This window comes from Biomphalaria glabrata, chromosome 14, assembly GCF_947242115.1.
Source record: "Biomphalaria glabrata chromosome 14, xgBioGlab47.1, whole genome shotgun sequence".
Lineage (NCBI taxonomy): Eukaryota > Metazoa > Mollusca > Gastropoda > Planorbidae > Biomphalaria > Biomphalaria glabrata.
Genome location: NC_074724.1, coordinates 6,910,248 through 6,936,125, shown reverse-complemented (window position 1 = coordinate 6,936,125; position 25,878 = coordinate 6,910,248). Strand labels below are relative to the sequence as shown.

The 25,878-nt window shown below is 33.9% G+C and overlaps 1 protein-coding gene across 1 annotated transcript; it reads left to right on the top strand.

Moving 5' to 3' along the window:
• Nucleotides 1-1,768: 1,768 nt before the first annotated feature.
• On the top strand, nt 1,769-14,842 carry LOC129922844 (uncharacterized). Its single transcript, XM_056010551.1, has 5 exons — nt 1,769-2,258; nt 8,049-8,420; nt 10,408-10,526; nt 12,423-12,621; nt 14,727-14,842. The coding sequence occupies exons 1-5, from the start codon at nt 2,198-2,200 to the stop codon at nt 14,840-14,842; spliced, it is 867 nt and encodes a 288-aa protein (XP_055866526.1). The 5' UTR covers nt 1,769-2,197.
• Nucleotides 14,843-25,878: the final 11,036 nt, after the last annotated feature.

Here is a 25,878-nt window from a genome sequence, read left to right as displayed (position 1 = left end):
TTAATATTAATAGCTTAAAATTGCCAATATTATTATTATATTATTCAATTATTATTATTTACTATTAAAGCTCTCTTATTACATATTCGTATGATGAAGTAGCAGAGTACTTAACATTTAATATTTTTAATATTTGATTTGTAGGCTAAATTTTTTCTGTGTTTTGTTAAATATTTTACATGATTCAGATGTTTCTTCAGAGATGAAAATAATCTACTTCCTAGTCCAATCCTCCAAAAGGATGAAGGGTGATGGAAGCCAGCAGGATATGAATTAGGACCATCAAAAATTCGAATACTACACGATAAGCAGCCGTCTATTTTTGCACTAGTGTCATCTCCGACACCCACTTCATCTTATCTTTACCTTCCTCTATGTTGATCAAAACTCTTGTTGTTGATTTGGCCCCTATTGACTTTTAACTCCAATTGAAACATTTAACAGCAACACTACTTCGTCATTGACCTCTGTACTCGGGAATTCCTCTCAGTTTGGTCTATGTCCATCCTGATGTCTTTGCTTCTTATTCCACTCTTAATGTTTGCGTTTCTCTACCAGCATATCATGTATGTCATTATGTACACGCTTGACCATTGATTGTTTGTATAATATAAAACATATAATGACCTACATTTGTATCTATTGTTTCGGTTAGTATGTGGGATTTTTTTTTACTGCTCTTGTACGCATATAAAAAATAAAAAGTTACGGTTAGTGGGTCTCTGCGCTGAGTCTTATGAGGATAATTCCTAAAGGAGGTAACACTCAGATGTGAAAACCAATTAATTAACGCAGGCGAAAGACCAACAACTCAAGGGTACTCGACGCTGATGAATGATGCGATTAACGAGTTCAATAATAATGAAGGGAACCGTCGAATGTCGTCAAGCAAAATCTCTACATTAATAAAACCTACCTCTCTCTAAAGCCTTCAAAAGTAGTTTGTTTAAATTTCGCTATTTTTCATCAAATCCGAATCTTTTTATTTTACTGATAGCGTTATGAAACATATCATATCAAATTATTATTTCTGGAAAACGAAACAGACAGTTTCCATGACTTCTAAGTCAAAATGGTTAAGTCCGGCGCTGCTGTTTTGTGTTTGTAAAATGTTGGTTTGTAAAATGTTTGTTTGTAAAATGTTTTACAATGTTCCGTCAGAGTTAAAGATAGTTTACTTTCTAGTCCAAACCTTCCATAGAACAAAGGGGGATGGGAGCGGGCAGTGTTTGATAAATTTAAACGACAGTCCAGCGCTCAGGCAGCCATCCGTAGTGTGAATACTACTCTTGTGTTTTCTATCAGCAGAAATAAGAGAGTGATCTTTTCTTTACTTCTTTTTTAAACTTTTGAGTGAAGAAGAGATTTATATATATAGAAAAAGATTGTCTTTGTTGCTTTTTAACTGTAGCGTCCCCCCTCCACTCACATTCAACCGGTGGCGCAGCTCGAGACACGTGAAAATTATGTGGCCCTCATGTTTAAAAGGTTAGGCACCTCTAAAAGTAAGCTTAATAAAAAAAATGTTATAACACATCGAGAAATGCCGCCCTCTTTAAACATACGGAAGTATGAGATCATCTAATTTCAACATTTAGCATAAGTAAGATCTCTTTCTGCCTTTACAAGAAGTTTGTTGAGAGCTCTTCAAACTCATCTATATAGATGCATAAAAGAAAAGCATTCACTTCAGACTCGCAATCTATTGCGCAGATAAGCTACAAACTATCAGTTTCTATGACCAACGGTTAAAGAGGGTGTTTGTTGGCCAGTATAACTATCACCCACATTTGCATTACACAAACTAATGTCAGGCACTCATTAGGGTTGGATGGCATCAAGGGCGCCATAAAAATCACAAATTTAAAATTTCAGCTTTTACTGGGAATCAAACCCGAGACATTCAGCTTGAAAATCAAGCGCTTTACCAATTAACTTTTACGCCCCCATATTAATGCTCATAATACAAATATTTTTGAAAAACACAAAAAAGTGCATTTCCCTTGTTCACTCAAAGTCGCGACAACCACTTACCACCACACTTACAAATATTGAAGCTATGTACACTAGCTGATAGTAACTATTTGTATTACTAAAACTAGGGTCTAATATATAATACGTTTATACATACATTATATGTAGCTAGTTGTTTCCATATCTCTTGTATAACTTTATATATGTTACTTCACTTTGGGAAATGATCTCCAGAGATTTTGGGATTCAGCTTTTCGTTTTGACTATGGGAATGACTTTTTCTGGTAAGAGACTCATTGTAAATATTATTTAATTACTATTATAGTATTACAGCTCTGAAATGTATTGCATATTTATATGATAAAGATGCTGTTAATCTTTCATTTATTTTTTTCATTTCTAGACTACATCTTATTTCAAACACCCACTTCATCCCATCTTCTCTTTGGCTTCCTCTCTGTAAAACTCTTCTCAAATGTCCTCTCAAATTTCTTGTTGTTGACTTTATTCTTTGGACTTATTGACTCTAAGTTCACCCAACTGTAATTGGTACTAATTGGTACGTGACATTAGATAGGCTACAGTAACAAATTATTTTTACATCAGCTGCTTTATAGGTTACATTCACTGAAAGAAGTACTTTAACTTTTTTGACATACATGGTTCTTTTGTATGTAACACTTTTTTTTTATTTTTATCATTTTTTTGTTTAGTTTAATCAAATATGATCTATTAGAAAAGGCTTTTTTTTTTCTAATGACTTAATTGTATAGGCCTTTTCTGAGATAATGGCAAGTAAATTCCGTTAGAGTATTAGGTCAGGCTCTATAATACTCTCCTAACCCCGAGACGATTTTCGACCCTGTCAGGCTACAAGCTCTGATAGGTCTTTTTTTTTGCGAGAAAACTGTACTGAGACTTAGAGTAACTTCTGATGTGAACCAATTCTCGTCCTTTCTAAATACGTAGTTAATCCATTCGATGGCAAATCATAATACACTATGTTAGGGTGTCTCAATTTACTTTACAGTTTTGCTGACACTTTGATGCCACGAAAGTTGACATCCCGCGCTTGAAAGTATTTCTTATCTACCTTAAATCGTCAGGTTCGGTCGTAATAAAGCCTAGGTACAAATCCGGTCATAATAAACAATAAAACACCTAGCAACAAATCAACCGCTTAACCGGTGCATAGGGCTAGTTTATATATAGGTCTGTGACGGGACTCTTTCCAGCACAAGTTGTAGGATTAAAAAAAATATTAACACGTAATCTCTAATATATAAATATATCTATACTATAAAGTAGAATGTGAGGTGTATGTATGTATGTATGTATGTATGTTACTTATAGACATCAAAACCGCTTGACCAATCTTGATAAAACTAGGCAGGAATGTTCTTTGGGTACTAACTTAGACCGTAGTGTATGTATTGAAGCCCTAAAACAAACTTAAGACCCTAAAAAAAAAATAAAGTCGTCCGACTCTATTACAGCTATAGTATTTTATGGATCTAGGCCATGTCTACAATGTTGACATGAGAAAAGATAGAAAGGATTTAGACCTAGATCTAATTTTAAGAAATACACTTTGCTCAGATAGTTTTTTACTTTGACACATAAAAATACAAAAGAAGATCCATTGATTTCATTATATAATAAAATTAACCTTCAATTTTGTGTTTCAAAAGCATTTTTTACATTAATTAGTTCCTTATATCTGTGATTACAGATTTCCTGACGAACATTCTTTCATTAGACAATTCCGTAATGAATCGCGTACTTAATATTAATTCGTTTAATTGTTTACTTTATAATCCCATCCCTAGATCTAAAACTCTAATTCAACTCTAAGATGATAAAACTTCTCTTCGCACAGATAGTTTTATACTTTAACACATAAACATATTAATTAAAGTCCATTCATTTCATATTTTGATCAAATAAACATTCAAATTTGTTTTCTAAAGCTACATTCATCTACGAAAGCTGCGAAGCCGAGTTGAGATAGGCCTAGATCTATATTCATTCATGAATCGCGTACTAAAAATTTTTTCGTTTAATTGTTCACTTTATAATCCCATTCATTTAACAAAGTTATCGCTCTTTTCGTTTTTAATAGATAAGAATGTATCGACTTCTGGTAAACCCATTTTCGCAAAACTAATTTTATTTTCGTAGCGAAAGAGAAATAACGTGAAAAGATCATTAGCTACGTTTAACATACATCTAAATCCAATCCAATAGATTATCCAAAAGCATTTTTTACATAAATTAGTTCCTGATATCTGTGATTACAGATTTCCTGGCGAACATTATTTCATTAGACATTACTAAATGGTTACACATTTACACATCTCTCTACCGAGTCTATTCCTAGGCCTAGGTCTAAAACTCTTATTGAGCTCTAAGATGATAAAACTTCTTTTCGCAAAGATAGTTTTATGCTTTAACACATAAACATACTAATTATTGTCCATTCATTTCATATTTTAATCAAATTAACATTCAAATTTGTTTTTCTAAAGCATTTTTAATATATTCGTTCTCTGTTCGCTAAAGCTGCGTAGCCGTGTTGAGATAGGCCTATATTCATTCATGAAAAAAAGTTCATGCATGCCCAGCACAGAATGAACTCTATAAAAGCCAATTTTTAACTCTAGATTAGTGTAGAATTAGATCTATGTCTACCTCAAGATCTACTTTATACTTTATACACATGAACATACAAAATTTAGTCTATTCATCTCAAATTTTAATCAAATATATGTAGGCCTACAAGCAAATGTTTTAATTTGAACAAATGGATTTAAGCCTATTAGCTATTCTGATTTGATAGCTTCATTCACACTATTTTTACATTGACACATTCGCTTTACTTATTACATTATTATTTCGTTTAATTGTTTACAAAACACTCTCAGTGACTATATCGACAGTAATGCGCAAATAAAGACCCGCGGGTCGCGGGTAACATATGTCTAGTATATAAATATAGCGTAGCCAGGGGGGGGGGGAGGTTTGGGTTCATTTTGTTTATTTTAGGTGAGATTTTAATACTGTTACGATTCTCTCTCTCCTAATAAGGCCTTCTGTAAACACTGATAAACACAACACATCAACATATCAAAATCTTGACAACAAGAGCTCCACAATATCGGGTACTTTAATAATGAGTGAATAAGTAGGTAAAAGCCAATACTAGACAATTGGCATCAAACACATCAACAACTAAAATGTCACTCTGTACATCACCGTACAAAACTCTACTGTCTCTCTTTCTGGACTTGTACATCAACACATGAGGACTCAACCAGGACCGACTTCATAGCCGACTAACAGTCCCGGTCTCGACGCTCTCCGGTCTTGAACTGCCGCTTTCCTACACACTGTGTCCTCGTACACGCAGGCTTTCGATCACATGACATTGGTCATATTTGCGTGTAATCGTGTAATCGTAGTACTGTCCCTTGTCCATGGCCCCGCTGACCTGAGTGATTCACGTGTGTGTCAGCTGAGCCTATAGTTAACGCTTTTTCGACGCCAATAGGGTTATAACAATACTAAATCATCACTTACCACAGCACAGTCAAAGGGGTTTTTGAGTTAAAAAGCCTCAAACAGGGGGTTTTGAGTTTAAAACCCCCTACCAGAAGGTTTTGAGTAAAAAAAATATCAGGGGGTTTTGAGATAAAAACCCCTACCAGGGGTTTTGCAGTTAAATCCCCCTCTTCTATAAACAAAACTAAAAAAAATGCAAACGACAATCCCCAAATTCTAAGAAAACAGCTAAGGAAGATTTTGACGTTAAAACCGCCTCCAAAAATTACGATAAACCCCTCTCAATATAAAAAGGCAAATTACACGCTCAAAATTCTCAAAGGGGGTTTGAGTTTAACCCCCCCCCTTACAGTTGGGGTTTGAAGCTAAAAAATTCCTCTTCAATATAAAAAAAGCAAATTACACACTATAAAATCTATGAGCTTAGCCAAAGGGATTTTGAGTTTAAAACCCCCTGCCAGCGGGGTCTGAAGCTGAAAAATACCTCTTCAATTTAAAAAAAAAGCGAATTACGCACTCAAAATGCTATGAGCGTAGCCAAAGGGGGGTTTTAGTTTAAATCCCCTTTCAGAGGGTTTTGATGCTAAAAAATACCTATTCAATATAAAAAAATTCTTTGAGCGTAACTAAGCTAATTAGGGGTTTTGAGTTTAAACCCCCCTCCTCCAGATGGCTTTTTTTAAAATTTAAAACCCCTCCAGATGGTTTTGAGTTTAAAATTCCCCTACAGAGCGTTTTGAGTTGAAAGCCTCTCTCTTCAATATTATTTTAAAGCAAACTACAGTCAGCAAATTCTATGACCGTAGCTAAATGGGGTTTTGAATTAAAAAAAAACAACAAAAAACTCCAGAGATTTTTTAGTTTAAAACCCCTCAACAGATGATTTAGACGATAAAACTTTCCTTTTCGATATAAAATCTAAAGCGAAATACAGGCATGTAATTCCAAGAGCGTAGTCAAGAGAGGTTACAAATTTCTACCAGTGGCTGGGCTCCATTAATAAAGTGCAGTGAATAGTCATCTGCCGAAATTGAAAAACACTCAAATGTGGCTCAACAAAGATGGCTAAGATAGATTTTAGGAGTCAGTTATGGAGATTCGGTCTAAAGTAAAGAAATCATATATCGAACTCTTAGTAAGGTTGTGACAGAGCGTCGCATGAGGTTTTGCGGGACATGTTCTCCGACAAAATGAATTACGCATAATAAGAGTTGTCGAAACAGCTTGCTGGAAAATGCGCCGAACGGCGCGAGGGGGTCTAAGTCAGTAAGAATAGCACATTAGGTTTTTGAAATAAAACTTTTCAATAGCGAGATCCTGCACTGCAGATATCTCAGAATATGCATTTTGTTGGCTTTCAATACCAGAAATAGTGCTCGGCGGCGGGGCTTCGCCCCGCGCTGGAGGAGCGCTGCGAGCTCCCCCAGACCCCTTTGCTAGCAAGGGCGAGGAGTCTACAAATTTTCCACTAATTTCAGGAAGAACATTATCTAGGGCACAATAAACGTTCTCCGAAAGGGTCTGAATGTAATATAATATAATTTTATTCCGCCGGGGGTCCCCCCCGAAAAAAATCCTGGCTACGCCCATGATATATATATATATTTGTGTGTGTGTGTGTGCAGGGCCGGTATTAGGTCACTGGAACCTATGCGACCGCAGTGGGCCCCGCGCTTTCATAGGCCCAGCGCGATGCGAATTATAGGTGTAAATTATTAAATTAAACCATTTTAATTAAATATTAAAGGGTTCCTGGAATTTTCCTTAAATAATAAAATATAAGAAAAAGTCATGAAAATCTCCTGAAATTATTAAAATCTTCTGAAAACTGATGCAAAGCTCCTTTAAACCGACAAAATAATTTTTTCGGGGTGTCATTCAATATGGAAAACGCCAATCCACTCGCGATTAAAAAAACAAACAATAGGCATTGTCAGCTTTTATTTAATAAAAATGTAATAATAAGCAGAACTTTAACCAAAACAAGAAGTTCAAATACTTAATTTACTTACTTACTGGCATACAGATATACATCTAAATCTATCTCGACCTCTTAGAGAAAAAAAAAAAAAAACAAAAGCGATATCTTGCTAGTCGATAGTAAAACTAACTGGCAGATGTGAATGTTTATCGGCTTTTTTTTTGTTTGAAAATTACTAGTCTATCTACTGTAGATGGCTCGTAAAGTAAATTTGAATGTGATTTGATACACAATAAATAAAATGCAAATACGAATTTATTTTCTAAAACAAAATCTTAATTTTCACTAATTATCCTAATCACAACCCAAATTAGGCCCCGCGCTATCCGTTTCGCATAGGGCCCTGCAACCCGTAGGACCGGCCCTGTGTGCGTGTGTGTAAAGTATAGTCTTCTAGTATTCTTTTATTTATAAGTGTATCTTAGCATCATTTTGTTATCTTTATTTAATGTAATATTTTCACAACAAAAACTACCAATTTTTTAACATTCATACTTTAATTAATTAATAGATCTTTTTTTTTTTCTCTCAGGTTCCTTTATTTTAGAGTGCCCTCCAGTAAATGAAGGTGCAGCTGCAATTGTGATAACGTATTTTAACAGAAACTATAATTACATATTTGTAAATGAAGAGCCAAGACTTTTTTATTATAGAAATGACATAATGGTAGGTTACTGTGAGGTAGATTCTGTCTATGTCTGTAGAAAAATAATCCAAGGAACCATTAATGCAGAAATCAATTTCAATAAGAATTCTACTGAGGACCAATACATCATCACTATAGAATCACGCACTACCTCAAAGCTGAGAAACATGACATCTAAGAAATTCTACAACGAAGTATGGAGAATATCCTTAGGACTCAATGCACTAGACAGTAAAACATGTGACATTAAATTCTATGGTAGGAGTTTAGATACTGTTAAAAAAAAATAAAATTATTTACAATGAGTAATGCATTGTTTTATTCCTTTATTTCTGATATTCTCCTCCACCCAACAACATCTACAACCAGTGGCGTAGCTAGGTATTCGTGGCAGAAAAACCTGATGGGCCCCCTTCTCCCATAATAAGAAGAATCATATTGGTTGAGAATAGAATATTTTTTGCCGATTATAGAGTTTAGATATAGATCTACATTTCATTCATTTGTGTTCTAGTTTAAAAAAAAAAAAAAAACATTTGTAAGTATCTTCTTTTCGTAATAAAATGAGTTAAGGAATGAATCTGATTTATAAATATTTAATAACGGTATTTACTTTTCATTTTAGTGTGTTTTTTTTTAAATTGTGCAAGTATTCCGTATTGGATTATTATTACTATTATTCCGTTTTGCATTATTGATCATCAGTATTTATAATTCAGCGTTTCTCAAACTTTGGGTTCCCTCTGGGATGGGGGGTGTGCAAGTTCCTGGCAAAAATGGGTGTTATAGAGCGTGTGTGTTTCGTAAGCGGCAGTAAGAAGAGGTTAAGCGATTGATTGGTGGTTATGCATTGAAATTAACGTAATTCAAATATAAAACGACAGACAATCTTCAGACACGAAAGAGTGAAGACGTTATTTTTGTGGTGAGCTAGATTCCGTTTAAATATCAGTATATTTAATTAATAATAGATCTCTATCTAAAATTAAATTTGTGAATATCGTAATAACAGTTATATTGAGGGGTTTTTTTTTCACATAAGAAGTTGTTTAAATTTTATTTAGCAAAAATGTAAAACGCTTACATTGGTCCAGTTGTACTAGTTGTTTATAGTGACAAGCCAACGACCAACTAACAACAGAGAGGAGGGGGCGGCGAAAAAAAAGTTTCATTTTCAGTGTAATTTATCTTAAAATTAGTAAAATTACAAGTTTAAAAATTAAAATATCTTAAGTAAGAGAATCCGTTTTATCGTCTAATAAGACCTTGCTTAATGTAGGCCGCTTTTTTGCGAGGCGCGTATACAACAATATGGGTCAAAGCGTTTTAAAGAAAACGATTTCGCTAGTGTGATTCTTCTTTTATCTCAGAATAGTCGAATTCCATCTATCTATTGCACTTTATTTTAGCGACGACTTTTGTGTGGCCCTCGCCTTTTTTTTTTTACAAGATGAATAGTGCGTTCTGAAAGAAAACACATCAATATTAGCTTTTTTAGTCTTTTTTCAGAGAGAAAAAGGCCAGAAGACGCTTAGCACCTAGTCATTACCGAAATCAAACACATTGCGGACTTTGACTAAACATTTAAAACGCTTAAAATTTATGTAGGCAACACTATTCGGGAAAAAAAAAACTGACTCATTGTAGTGAAATTTCATGAAATAAATTTCGATAACATACATAGTGTTAAAAATATAAATGAAAAATAAAACCTAAAAATTGTGTTATAATAGACTAAGTTTGTTTTCTTAATCATTTTATACTTTTAAAAAATCAAAAATTAAAATTAAAATTGAAAGTAAAACATCTTAAAGGGAGGGCATTGGGATATGACAACGATACAAATGTGGAAGGGAAATAAGAATAAAACAAAAAAATATTTAAATCAAAGAGCAATTTAGGTACAGTCAAAATAAAAAAAAGTTCTACAAAAATAAAAAAATGGGGGTCGGCATTTTTTAATTTCGCACGCAGGCAACCGCTGCTCTGATTAGGCCTATGCTGTTTGCATGTTTAGTTGTGCATCGTAAAAGATAATAATAAAATCTCTAGATAAATTCCCCACTATGCCTAGATGGTAGCTTAAGTCTAATCAATAAAAATATGTCATCACCTCTCGGTTCAGCAGAAAGAAATAATTAGTAACATTAATAATAATAGTTAACGTCCTTATTTTCTGGGAATAATATTATGAAACTTTTTTTCTTTTAATTTTCCTTGGCTAAAACTTCCTTTTTTTTTTCAGCTATTTTTGACGATCCAGAATGTTTCCCGAACATCTCAATGGAGCATTTTATTTTAACATGCTTTTTAAGAAGAGTATTTCCCGAGGCATTATGTGACTTCGATATTATACTTAATAATGTAAGTAAAATTGCTGGTAGATCCTAGGCTACTTTTAATTCTAAAAAAAAATAAATTTTATAAATCTAGCTTTTGGTATTCAATAAGAAGATATTGTTGAACAATAAATTTTAGAAAACATAAAGAATTTTGTTTATACGCTCTTTAACTTCATTCAAAATAAAATCTCTATATTTTCGCTAGTAGTAGACAATACAAATTATTTTTAAAAAAATAATAATAGAAATGACATTCATCTTTCAATAGAACGCTATAAACAAATTATTTTTTTTACTTTTTTCTTCAATCTCGATCGTAACCTTTCTAATATCATTAATTTTTACCTTTTTTTTTCTTAAAATCTTTTTTTAAAAAAGCAACAGAGTTTTTCTTTCTTGTACAAAAGATTGAATTCTTTATTTCTCCCACTTCCAACCTCTTGTAAAGCTAAATTTTTGCACATTTAATTCAATGAATTTATCCCCTCGAGGCTTGAGCCCTCAAATTTAAATCCAAGCCTTACAACATTTTTAAAAATGCATTTAAAAAGCGATAACATTATTCTTCACACAGATAACCCCTCCCACCCTTACCCAACTTGTCCAGACAAGTGATAGGATCAAGGTGCATTTAGAAAGCTAAAAAAGCGTTAAACAAAAACAAATATTTCAATCACACATATTATTATTATTAGTCTAGATCTAACATGGGCGTAGCCAGGATTTCTTTTTTCGGAGGGGGGATGTTGGGGGGATCCCCCCCCCCCCGCAAAAAAAAAAATTATATTTTATATGTATGTATTTATGTATGTATGTGTGTGTGTGTACATAATCTTCATTACATTCTGACCCTTCATTCTTTCCGAAGACGTTTATTGTGCCCTCTTTGTTGAGCCATATTTAGTGTTTTTCGGTTTCGCAGATGTTTATTCACTGCACTTTATTAATGCAGCCCCGCCACTTGTATAAATGTATAACCTCCATGGGCGTAGCCGGGGGGGGGGGGTTGGGGTTCCCGATCGGAATTTAGTCACTGATTTTTTGCTTTGATTTCTGGATTTTTTTTTTATTCAAAACCCCATTTAGCTACGGTCATAGAAATGGCTAACTGTAGTTTGCATTAGAATAACATTGAAGATAGAGGTTTTCCACCTCAGAATTCCCAGTAAGGGGATTAGAAACTTAAAACCATCTGGAGGGAAATAGTAATGAGCAAAATGAGGAACTCCTTCGAAACGTGGAAAAATAATTGTGTTACTAAATTCCAATCCTCCCCATCGGGGGGGGGGAGATTTTATTTCGGAGGGGGGGTCCCTCCCCCCCCCCGGCTACGCCCATGAGATCTATTATAAATTTAATGACATAACTGGTCCTAAATAATTAATATAATTTCACTTCGTAAAAGTTTCGTGTTGTTGACATGTTGTTGTTCTTTAAGTATTTTTGTTTGTCTTGTTCCCAATATAGCTCAAATTCCCTTCCCCCCCCCCTCTTTCCTCTCTTGTACTGTTTTTATTGTTTACAATATAAAACCAAAACTGAGAACAAAAATCAAGTGTTAACAAAGAACAATTTACATATTGTAACTTTAGTTTATTCCCCCATACCATATTAGCCATACCGTATTGTAGCTTTAATATATTTTAGTAGGATAGACTCTCAAAAGGAAGACAAAACTTGCTTTTTATAATCGACGTACTTTGAAAATAGATAACAATATTAGTTTGTTTTTTTCCTGCACTTTAGAATGAAGTTCTAGCTTCTTATGAGAAAACAAAACCTTGTCTTGCTAAAAGAAAATTTTAAATACACACTTAACTTAACACACAGTATTGTATACATTTATGCAACTCATGTGTATTCTAATTTTTTTTTTAAATGTATATTTCTAAACATGTGTTATTAATGTGTTTAACAGACTGATAGTTTTGTAGGAAGTATAGACTATAAACAGACAGAGATTGATGATGGCGCCTATTACAAAACATCCTGCACATTAAGTGCAATGACTAGTACAGAAAATGGAAAATATCAGATCACTGTGACTATGTACCCCAACATCAATGGTATTGTCAGTGATAGAAAATATGGGAAAAGTATCACAATTTTTTATCCAGGTTATTTCTAGTGTATCTTAAAAAAAATAGCATGTGCCCCGTATATGTTATGCCACTAGATCAATAATTGTATGTTCTATTTGATAGTTGTCTCTAGCATGTAGTAATATTGTACATTTTCATCCTTGATATAAAGATCAACCGTGTTATAATGTCTGTTGTGAGAACGAGCAAAATATGTTCTTTCACCATTTCTCAACATTCTATAATTAATTTAATACTTATTTTTTTGACATATGGTTGATGCAAGAGGAAAGTTTACACGCAGTCTCTTAGTTGTGACCTTCTATAATTATTAAATTAAAGAGTTGTTGTTTTTTAGTTATTTAAGTTTAGTTTATTTAAGTTTATTAAGCTCATCAACAAATAGTAAAAAAAAAAACACGAATGAGATTTAATTCTTGTATTTGTATGTATATGTATATATATATATATACATCGGCGTAGCCAGTGGGGAAATGAACTCTCCCCCCCCCCCCTGGGGGTCGGAGTTTAGTGACTGATCTTTTGCTTTAATTTTGTTTATTATAGGTGAAATTTCAATACTAAACAATCACTTGACCTAGCACAGCCAAGGGGGGGGGGTTGAGTTTAAAACCCCCTGCCAGAGGGTTTTGATGGGTTTTGAGTTTGAAATCTCCTACCTGGGGGTTTTGAGGGGTCTTGATTTTGAAACTCCATACCAGGGGGTTTTAAGATTAAGTACCAAGTACGCTTATGAACACCCGACTCTAGCAAAGTTGTGTTTTAGTGAGCGTCTAAAGGCAGCACAGAAAAATCTTCTCCAAATACCTAGTTCCCTCTCATGTCCACAAATGAGCTTGGACCAAAGCATTCTTAGCATGCTATAAGCTATATAAAAGCCTTAATTTTTGTGATGTCATGATGTGATGCGTTTCAACTTATATTTTTATCTGTGCATATAGATATCTATAAAATAACACTGCTCTCTTTAATCTAATCATAAGTTCTAACAATAATATTTTTTTAACACGATTCTTTTTTTTCTGTAAGAAATTAATCATTTAAATAAGAACCATAAATGTATTTATCAATGGCTCCATTGTTTGAGCAAGTCATTAAGTAAATGCTTGTTCTACATTTCCACATCATATTATACGTAACACTGTCAACACATACATAAACAAATAAAATCATCTGTATGGTACTTTGTAAGGTATCTGACCCCAAAGTTTTTAAGTATTTTGTTTGGTTTATTTGAAATTGAAATGCTCTCTCTTTTTTTACGCTCAAAACTTAATGATCCGCAACTCTTGTCTTGTTTTTTCACACAAAATTGTTGTCATTGCTATACAAAATTTGAAACGGTAGGTTGCAATTTTTTTTTAATTAAATGTAAGTTTCAAACAACTTTTAGCTTTAAAATTTGTAGCAATTGTGACATTAAATATTAAAAAAAAAAAACATTTGTATTTTTACATTTTGTAATATCCATTAAAAGTTTGTTCCGGTCTATTTATTTTATCAAAAGTTTTGATTTGTAATTCATAACAGTGCCAGTGCAGTACATCTCTATCTGTAGTTAGACCTAACACCTGGGCCTAAAGCATAATATAGTAAAGTATAGTTGCCCTTTCAAATGTTTGATGTGGCAGATGACGTTAAGGTTATCTGTTTACTTATCCAACATCCAACAGTTAACGAACATAGTGTCATGTAGCCAGCACATTGACCAACCGACTTTACTTTTCCAAAGTCAGGTACCCATTAGAGTTGGGTGAACTCAAAGGCGCCCTAAATATCCCCAAATTCAAAATTCCAGTATTTACCGAGATTCGAGCACCAGGTTCAGAAGCCAACCACCAAGCCACGTGCCCTAGCACATTATTTGCTTGTAATGTTTTAGAATAATAGTCATTTACTTTATAGTGTGTATTTGGATCCGTTAGAATGTGACGAGATCTAGAATCTAGAGTTTGTAAACTAGTGGTCATTGTATGACATATAGTTGTCCCAATAAACTTAATCCATATGCTATATTTTGTAATTTTAATTATCTGTATATGTCTCTCTCACTCAATTGTTTTGCATGTATTGAAATATACATGGACATATATAATTGAAATATTATCCTTTTTTTATAGAAAGGCTACTAGTTATAAAAGATTTAAAGAAAACAGTTCTAGACCTAATTGAGATGCTGGTCAAACAGACATTGAAAGTTAGGACATCTCTAGTGATGATGACGAAAACATCCTGAGCAGTTTCCAGTGCATTGTCCGTAGAAACATTACTTACAGAGAAATGGACTCAACTTTTTTTCTTTATGATACATGTATTGAAGAATTTCACATGTGTAGATCTGTGTTACTTGAATTTGCAATTGTATTATACATATTTTGTATACCTTAGTTACTCTTTGTGAAGACTCATTTGATACCAACCTTTAGTTCTTTAATTTTCTTAACATATTTATTTATATACAAATTGTAGCATTACAATAAGGATTAAATTGTTTTATCTTCCACCATCCACTATTATTATAGCAAAAATCAAATTTTTGACATAAGTACCCTTCTCTTATATATTTATAATAATAATTATCTTTACGATTTTATTTTTTACAGAAACAGAATCTTCTGATGGTCTCTTACTTTAGATAACAATGACTGTCAATGCAAGATTATGAACTATCAAGAAAATGAGAGGTAGCTTTTGTTATTCTTACCTTCATGTTTTCATAATCTTAACTATACATACAGCCATGAGTTTATGAACTTTCCTGAACTCTTAATGTTAATTTTGAATTTTTGCAAATTAAAGAGACAAAACGCAAGGCTCGTTCGATTATCCAACTCACGTTTTTAAAATGGGTGTTGGTGCTCTCACAGAAAGGTTAACATACCTCTTTACTATGTGCTGGGACACATACGACTATCCCGTCATAAACTCGAGATACCATCATCCTTGTACAAAAAGCGACAAATCAGACTGTTCCAATTACCGTGGCATTATCTTATTGTTAGTATCAAGAAAAAAAAATTAAAGCATTTAATATTTGAAGCAATTTAAAAGTAAGTCATATTTCAAGCAAAAAAAAATATATATATCTCATCTTGTGAGCTCTTCGTGGGATGTTCTTCAAAAGAACGAACTACTTATACCAAGAGATGCAATGACTTGGAGGCCAATACGATGATAGTGTTTTTTAATTTATTGTAAACGGCAATCTCCAAATAACATATACTCCAGTCTTGAACTGTTATATCAAAATAAATAATATAGGTACAGAAGCAAGTTTATTATCAGCAAATGTATTCATTATAAGGGACGTCACTCAAAAAATAAACATTGTTGTTCGCTGTACTGGTTAATGGACTTGCTCTACTGCTATGTTGTTGGTTGCAGAAATTTTGCAACATCTGACACCCTTAAGGGAGTGAAAAAAAATGCTACAAAGATCTTGAATTTCTATATAACCAAACTCAAAAAATTATAGCTTTTATATAGCGCTACTTTCATGCGTATAGCATGCCTAGAGCGCTTTGGTCCAATCTCAGTTGTGGACCAGTTGGGGGGGGGAGGGATGGGGGTATCTAGGAGACGGTTTTTCCGTGCTGCTCTGCCCGAGTCGGGTGTCGAACCTCGAGCCCCCTTCATAGGTAGCCAAGACAAGCCATGTTCAAGCGCACTTAGCCTCTCGACCACATCCATATTAACGGTGAAACATAAAACAGTATCATTGGTATGAATAATGTAGCCACCTCAAGAGTCAAATGCCAACTGATAATAGCCTACATATTAATAATTTCTTAGAACTCCTTATTACCATGATGTACAATGTCACGTTACAATTCCGTCAATTATGGTGCGTCCCCTTTCTAGATCATTTTCTAGACAAACTAATATTATACTAAAGTGAATAGTAATTTTAGAATTAACATTTTTCGCTGTATATTTATTGTAACTCATTTCGTTTATTTTAGCTTAAAGTTTAAAGAAAAACGACAGACCATGTACTTCAATGGAGAAATCATCCAAGCATCATCAAATGCAGTTTCTTTAACATCAACCACCTATAATAATCTATATACGAATAACGAATTGGCTAAGAAAAAAAATTCACTAGCTTCTAAGTAAGAAGCTAGTGAATTTTTTTCTTAGCCAATTCGTTTAGATTGATAACTATGCAATATTTTTTACTATTTTCTTTAAGGAATCACTTTGAAAATTAATTTATTAAATGATAATCCATAAATCATTGTTAAAATGTTAAAAAAAGAGATGATTCTGATGTTTGACCCAAAATTGATGATTAAAAGTACAATTTTTTATATAGAATAATAATACATTTTACAAAGCTTATATCAGCTTGCTCTGTCTATCTCTCTCTCTCTCTCTCTCTCTCTCTCTCTCTCTCTCTCTCTCTCTCTCTCTCTATATATATATATATATATATATATATATATATATATATATATATATATATATATATGTCTCTCTGTCTCTTTAGTTAAAGTTCAAACATGTTCTTCTCCCATTTCCAATTCTGTGAAAAAAAGTTGTAACTTTGCACAAGTATTCATTGAGCATGATAAGACTACAGTTTTAAAATATAAATTACCAATTAATTAATCTATTATTAATGGGGAATAAGTGATACTTAATGAAAGTTGCGGATGTATATATGGATTTAATCCACTTATTACGTTTTGATACGTTTTTTCTTTCACTTCCCTTCTGGTCGATGACAATTCACGAATCGATCAAAAAAATTAACCAATTAGGTAATCAATTATTGCTTATTAATTAATTGTGTTTTATATATCAGAAAAGGAACTAGACCCTGCCATTTTCTGGAAAAAAGGCAGTAATCAGAAGCTCATTCCCTTAGATATGTGTTTTTTAGCGGCCCCCGAAAGGGGAAAAGACGCTATTAGTTTTGTGCGAAATGTCTGTCCGTCTGTCCCGTTTAGATCTCGTAGACTAGAAGAGATATTGAAAATCCGACTTCACAATATTTTAGACCATTCAAAGTTCTGATGCAACGGCTACTTTTTTTTTCCCTGAAAGCGAAAATTTTCATTTTTAAAATCAATTATGCAAGCAGTTTTTTATAAGAAAAAGCTAATTAGTATGCATTGTAAGTTAGACCTAATTTAAGACGAATAGTAATCTTATAAACATCATTTTCGTGAAAATTTTTTTCTATGTAGCGGAAATTTTTTTTTTTTTTTTTTTTTTGAGGATTCGAAAATGAGATTGAGCCTTTTCATAACAATTAACTTATTTAGTTCGAACCGAGGGTCCCTGGTTCGAATCCTGGTGAAGACTGGGATTTTCAACTTCTGAGTCTACCCAGCTCTAATGGGTACCTGGCATTAGTTGGGGAAAAGCAAAGGCGGTTGGTCGTTGTGCTTGGCTACATGACATCCTCGTTAACCGTAGGCCACAAAAACAGATGAACTTTACATCATCTGCCCTATAGACCACAAACTAGTTAGGCCAGGTTCACATCTAACTTTACATTCACTTTCACGTATCCTTTGATCTGCGGGATGGTTGGGGCACTACACAAGATCTGTTAACCTTCTTTCTCCATTATTATCTCTCATTTGTCTTTGATATAATTTCATTCGGATGTACTTTCTGAAAATATTGAAGCCTACCTGGGTGGACCACTGGTCGTGCGGTTTGCGCGCTGGACTGTCGTTTGGATTTATCGACGATCGAAGGTTCAAACCCTGCCTGCTCCCATCCCCCGTCGTCCTGCGTGAGGTTTGGACTAGGAAGTAAAGTATCTTCAACTCTGAAGGATTATCCGAATTATGTAAAACATTTTACTTCGGGGGCCGATTTTGAGTTTGTGTTTCCACACAAACTGTATTTTGTAACCTTGTTTATTATTTTGTTATGTAATATTTTTTAATGCTTGTTTTTAATTTATTGTGAAATCTTTTATTCAGAAATGTGGTTTGTTTAAGCTGGTAGCTTCACATGAGAGATTTCCATCCAGTTCTAACAAAGGCAAAGCTAAAAAAGGGGATGGGTTGGTTGAGGAGCATATTATGTGTCTCCAAAAAATATTTACTTATGATTTGTTAAACTATATTTTGAAACAATATTTGCATTTAATTAATTAATAGTTTATTTGTTTATTTTAAATGTCTTTATGAACTCCTATTTTATTGTTGTTTTTTTAAATAACGATTAGCTTTTCATTTCATTGAATTGACAGTGTAAAACTAAATTAGTCTCTTATGTTAGTATGACATTTTTAATTCAGCAAAAAGTTCATATATAGATGCATACATAGATATTAATATAAGTATTATAGGCACTGTATTTAACATCACCCTCACTGGTGTGAAATCATATTTTTTATAAACCTGCTGCATATAAGGAACATAAAGATGCCTTTAAGGATGGGATGACTAAGGGTACCGCGCTTGGCTTCCAAACCAGGGTCCCTGGTTCGAATCTTGGTGAAGACTGGGATTTTTAGTTTCGGGATCTTTGGGCGCTTCTGAGTCCACCAAGCTCTAATGGGTACCTGACATTATTTGGGGAAAAGTAAAATTTGTGCTGGCCACATGACACCCTCGTTAACCGTAGACCACAGAAACAGATGACCTTTACATCATCTGCCCTATAGATCAAAATGTCTGAAAGGGGAGGTTTACTTTTACTAACTAGATGCCTTTAACAGCACACTCATTTCCAATAAACTCGAAAAGGCTGTGAAGTAAAATCTTTACATGCAACATATAAAGCAGATAAAATACATTACAGTACTGACTGCTTTTGGTCTTAGGTTCTGCTAATGTTTCTTTTTTAGCTAAATATAGCATACATATTATAAGTTATAACACAAGTTATATATCATCTCTGTGGGATTTTACAATTCGAGAGACGATCTTTTCCCTTTGCAACTTCTTGTGTGACTAAAGAGGAGTCCAATGCTTGATACACAGCTGCGATCGCAGGTTGGGCATATATAATCACCAGGCGCCGTTGCATTTTCACCCTTCGTTCTGCTTCTGTAGTGTATGGCATCTGCAATCCGAGACACTAATTTTATGCTCTCTCTCTCTCTCTCCATGTAGATCCATCCAGAGCTACTTTTTCCCAGCTGCTAGTGTTTATTTTGAAGACCTTCATGTCGCGTTTGCATTCATCCGTATAATGTTAGAGTGGGCGACCAGCGGTTCTCCTGCCTTCTATTAGATCGCCATAGAGACTGTCCTGTGGAAGTCGACCTACTGGCATTCTACGAACGTGGCCAAGCCAGCCAAGGCGTCTGCTGCTGATAACAGAGCGAATGTCCTGGTGCTCTTTGTAGCACTTCCTCATTGGTTATCTTATCTTGCCACCTTATTTTAAAGTTCCGCCTTAGGCATCGGAGGTGGAAAACATTCAGCTTTTTTTCCTGCCATGAGTAAGTTGACCAAGTTTCAATTCCGTATAGCAAGGTGCTCAACACACAGGTCCGGTAGACTAGGGCTTTAGTATTGTTAGTCAGCAATATGTTGTCCCACACTCTTTTCTGCAACCGTGACATGGTGGCCATTGCTTTGGCTATCCTGTTGTTAATGTCTTTATCCAGTAGAGTATTGTTGGATATGATGGAGCCAAAATAGCAAAAGTGATACACAATTTCTAGTGGTTGGCCATTAATGTTTACTTGAGGTGCAGTATTTGTGTTCTGGACTAGTATCTTAGTCTTGCTTTGACTAATGTTTAAGTCGAACTTCTGGCAAGCAGCAGATAGTTTGTCAACCAGGAACTGAAGCTGAATATCGGAATCAGCCACAATAGCTGCATCATTAGCATACAGGAGATCCCTGATAAGTATCTTCCTAACCTTGGTTTTTGCCAGCAGCCTTGATACATTAAATAGTTTTCCAGAGGATCTTGTATGGAGAAACACACCTTCGTTTATGTCGTTGTACGCAGTAGACAGGAGAAGAATATGCTAAACAGAGTAGGTGCGAGCACACATCCCTGCTTGACACCACTGCCAACCTCAAATTGTGCTGATTGGGCTCCATTGAATTTGACAGTGCCTTTCGTTTCCTCGTTAAAGCACTCAATAAACTTAAGTAGTATGGGAGAGCAACCTATTTTCCGTAGGAGTTTGAAAAGGTCACTTCTACTGACCATGTCAAAGGCTTTAGTAAGATCAACAAAAACGATGTAAAGGGGTCTGTCTCTCTCTCTGAATTTCTCCTGCAGTAGTCGTAGAGAAGACATCATGTCTATAGTGGATCTACCACTCCTAAATCCACACTGAGACTCTGGGTAGACTCTAAAAGCTATCACTTGCAGCCTGGATAGTGCCATTCTTGCAAAGATTTTGCCAACTATACTGAGGAGAGAGAGATACCCCTATAATTGTAACATTCACTCCAATCCTCTTTGTTCTTGGATATTGTGACTATAGTTGCGTCACGTATGTCCTCTGGGACATGACCTGTTTCCCAACAGCGGCAGAGGAGAATTTAGAGTTCAGGGATCAGGAGTGATTCGTTCACTTTAACTACTTCCACTGGGATACCATCACTCCCTGGAGATTTTCTATTTTTCATGCAGTTAATTGCTTTTTTGAGGTTACTAAGGCTCGGAAGCTCATCTAGGCATTCCAGTACTGGAAGATCTGGTAGAGAAGACAGGGCGACGATCGTCTACTGTATTCTGTGTGGCATAGACATCGAGGTGGTGTTCTGTCCATCATTCTAGCTGCTTGGTTTGATCTGTAATTTTTTCTCCAGATTTTGATAGAAGGGGGGCAGGCTTAGACACTGTTGGACCCAGGTCCGCTTTAATGCCATCAAACAGAGCTTTAATACTTTCTGAGTAGAGACTGTCTTGGATTCTGTTGCAGATATCCCTCAAAAAATTAATAGAACATTGTCTAGTCATTTGTTTCGCCTCTTTATTAGCACTTTTAAAGGCTTGCAAAGATTTTGGACTAGGCTTTGTCTTGTGAGCGAGGTGTGCAGATCGCTTTTCTCGATGCAAGGTTCCATATGGGCTAGATTCGCCTCAAATCAGTCTACATTTTTGTGTTTTTGAGGCCCAAAGGCGGTGATTGCTGAACTGTAGATTACATCTCTTAATTTCTCCCATCTGATAGAGATGTCTTCTTTATCACTTAACGAGGGGATTGAACTGCTCAGGAGCTAGCCAAAGAGTACAGACTTCTCTGGGTCACCTTCATGGTTGACGTTGATTCGCCTAGTTCTAATTTGAGTGGAAGTATAAGCCTTCTTGAGAACCAATTTGACCTCGTATATATCATTTACCTTTAAAAAAGCTTATTAACACTTCCTAATTTTAGTACAGCAGATACACAAAAAGGCTTTCTATTTCTAGTTATTCCTCCATATTTCATAATATCAAATGCAGGGGAAAAAATAGAGAAAGCACAATCCTCGCTACACTGTTTTTTGATGGCTTAAATACTTTTTCCCTCGTTAGCTATAATTTCACACACACTCCCACACACGCACTCAGAAATGCATCTAGAATTGTAGGTATTTTCATAACTTCTTACCTCTTATATATATATTGTAAAAATGTAATGATTTGTGGAGGCCATCTACAATATCCAGCTGCAATGAATATTTATTGTTGTATTTTTTGTTCAAATTTCGATGCATTTTTCCTCCTTGTGTAATAATGTCGAAAAAGTATATTTAAAAAAAAAAAAAATTATTCTCGCTATTTTAAACTAAGAAATTTTTGGCTTACATGATGTCATTGCTTTTCAAAATAGTTTGCATCTTTCTTTTTCTTTTTTTGCTTGAAATGTTCATGTCTTAAAGAAGCAAATAAAATAATCTTTGCAGTTTTAGACTTTCCAATGATATAAACACTTTTTTTTTTAATGTCTGTAAATAAACGTCATAAATTATTTAGCATTACAATTGAGTGTATATCAATATATATATATATATATATATATATATATATATATATATATATATATATATATATATATATATATATATATATATATATATATATATATATATATATATATGTTGGGTTTGGCACAGAAGAACTAAATAAAAATGACGAAGGCAACTCGTGGGCCGATTTCAATCCGTTTATTACACACTAAAGACCTGTTAAATGCAAACGAAAAACATAATTGCATATGGGCATAAACTAAACATAATAAGTCTAAACGGTTAGTCCAAGTTGTACACATAACATCCAAGTCTAAATATTACATTAAAAAAAAACAACCATATAGTGTAAACCAATCATCTCTTATACGAACACAAGAGAGATATGGAAAACCCGAAACATTATAAAAATAAAAAACAACGTAGTTCTCTAAAAATAAATCATTCATTGTTTTAATAGTTTCGCTCGTTTCCTCTCCATACAAAAAAAACAACAAAAAACAATTAAGATAACGATAAGGCCTACAACAGATCTATACATTTATTCTTAAAGCTATTATCTACACACTGGTTGTAAAAATACATTTACAAGATGGACTATTAATATTCTATATAGTATCTATTTCGTCTAGTATCATAAATCTACACAATTCAATAAACGAAATCATTTACATGCTGGTTTTCTAAAATAAGGATAGTCCAACCAGTGGCGTCACTAGGGTGGGTGTCACCCGGTGCGGTAAGATCAGGTTGGCACACGCGAACGCGACATGAAGCTCTTCAAAATCGACACTGGCAACTGAGAAGAGGTGGCACTGGATAGATCCACATGGAGAGAGAGCATAAAGGAAGGGTCACGGATTGCAGATGTCATACACAACAGAAGCAGAAAGAAGGGTGAAAATGCAACGGCGCCTGGTGATTATATATGCCCAACCTGCGATCGCAGCTGTGTATCTTTAGTCACACAAGAAGTTGCAAAGGGAAAAGATCGTCTCTCGAGACGTAAAATGCCACATATGTTTAGATATTAATTTTTTTTTAAACTTATGCTTTGCTTATTATTATCCTGTTATAATGATTCAATCGGAGAGTCATACTTTGTTTTTAAAAAACGTATTTTAACAAAACACACTCCTAGATTTTTTTTATTTTTTTTTAGCAAAAAGACGTATAATTAATTAATATTTTATAAATTAAAATTCCCATATTAAAGACATTTACATTCTAGAATTTAATATTATTCAAAGAAATATTTGTTGAAAAAAATCTAGATCTATATTACATTTACATTTTAGGAAACACAAACTCAAAATCGGCCCCTGAAGTGGTACACCCAGGCAGGTAAAATGGCAGGTTTCGATATTTTCAGATAGAAAATCAGAATGAAATTCTATCAAAGACAAATGATAGTGAAGAAAGCAGATTGACAGATCTTGTGTGGTGCCCCAACGGTCCATCAGACCAAAAGATAGGTGAAAGAGAAGCTGAAGTTAGTTGTAAACCTGTCATAACTGATGTCTTCTAATGAATATCTTATTGATCTAATTGTTTTGTTATGGGTCAATCTCTTATTCAAAGCCTGAAGAAAAAACATTTCCGTAAAAAAAAATTCCTTTAGTTAAATGTTTGGTATTGCACACTGTGGTGATTGCTGTTCACTCGATAATATGAAAAACTACTTATTAATTGTTGTTTTAAATTATGTCCAACTTATATGTATACTAAATAGATTGTTTCTCTTTTTAAAGAAAGCAAACTTTTTTTTTTGCAAATGAAGAAGTTAATATGACAGAGATTAATTAACTTAGTAATACAAATGTATAAAACAGTGTTGTTGTTGTTTTTTTTACAAAAAATCTAAATCCGTTTACAAAAAAGTGTTGAAAATATGTTGGATTGTCATCTCCCCTACTAAAGGGCTTCTGGTGTTCTTCTTCTTATATAATACAGACGTTACTTCAAAAAAGAAGATGATTACGTCCTACGCGTCATGCATTTAGTCATGCATATTAACCAATGACTTAAATTCTGCCAAATCACTGGTTTTCCTGGCTAGATCAGGCAACCCATTCCATGCTCTAATAGCACTAGGGAAGAAGGAGTATTTGTACAAATTTGTCCTAGCATATGGGACGAGGAATGTGCCTTTATCTTTGTGTCTTTCAGAGTATTTTATTAAATTTTGTTTTTGTATTTGAAGATTATGGTTCAGTGTTTTATGTATGATTGCTACTTTACTTTTGAGCCTTCTGTCCTGAAGGCTTTGTAAATTCAGTGGTGTTTGTTACTATTACTGGTAAATAGTTGTAAAACTGCTTGCATAAGTGATTTTAAAAATTAGATTTTTCAGAAAAAAAAGTAGCCGTTGCATCAGAATGGCATTAAATTAAATTGCATAAAATGGTCTAAAATATTATGATGTCGGAATTTCACTATGTTTTCTAGTTTACGAGATCTAAATAGGACAGACGTACAGAAAATGCACACAAAACTAATAGTATCGTTTCCCTTTTTGGGAGATGCTAAAAATTAGTGTAAGTATTAAGATCCTAAGGCAGGCGATGGCTGCTTGCTTGGCGAAAAGAAATTTAAAAAATAGATGTTATTTTCACTAGATCTAGGTCTCCATGACAATTTTGTCATCCATTCCTCACTCACAACTTACCCATCATTGATTCTCCCGCTTGCGGTGAATGTAAAAAAAAAAATTGTTTAAAAAAAATGCGAACATTTCATTTCCATCTACCTTGTGTCTAAAACAACTAATTCATTTTCATGAAAAAAAAACGCAACAGTTAAATTGAATAAAATATTTTTTTTAATACGACTCGTTGTGTTTTTGTTTTTTAAGCCAATACATCAAAAGAGTATACTTCCTTCCATTTTTAAACTTTATTGATTTTATGTTTGTGTGTAACTGCATGGCGTGCAACTTGCTTTTGTAGACATTGTATACAATTTCATTTTCTTTTTTTTTATCTTATGATCCCAACATTGACTGAATACGTCTTTTGTATGTAAAAATGTATAAAGCAATTAAATCTAGGTAAAACTATATTTGTGTGTGTGTTGAAAGTTGTGGTAAAAAAAAAAAGATAATAAAATTCTTGGGTTAGAGAGTAACAACTAAATATAGAGCTTTTTGAAGTTCTTATACGTTGAATTAAATAGCTGAAAAATGTAAGTGGTTAATAAAATAATAATAATAATAATAATGAGCATCTGCTGTACTGGGATAGGCCTATTCTGACCGACAAAACGGTAGATTTCAATCGCCAGGATCTTCTACCATTATCGACATCGCCCTACCACTGTCGCATAACTTAAGAAAAACTGAGATATAAAAACAAAGAAAATATGGGAATCTAAGATTGGAGAT

Excerpts from the sequence above, each read along its gene's own strand:
- LOC129922844 (XM_056010551.1), top strand. The coding sequence starts at position 2,198 with ATGATCTCCAGAGATTTTGGGATTCAGCTTTTCGTTTTGACTATGGGA. Across the intron at positions 8,421-10,407 it reads ATGTGACATTAAATTCTATG|CTATTTTTGACGATCCAGAA; the intron begins GTAGGAGTTTAG and ends TTTTTTTTTCAG. Across the intron at positions 10,527-12,422 it reads TCGATATTATACTTAATAAT|ACTGATAGTTTTGTAGGAAG; the intron begins GTAAGTAAAATT and ends TGTGTTTAACAG.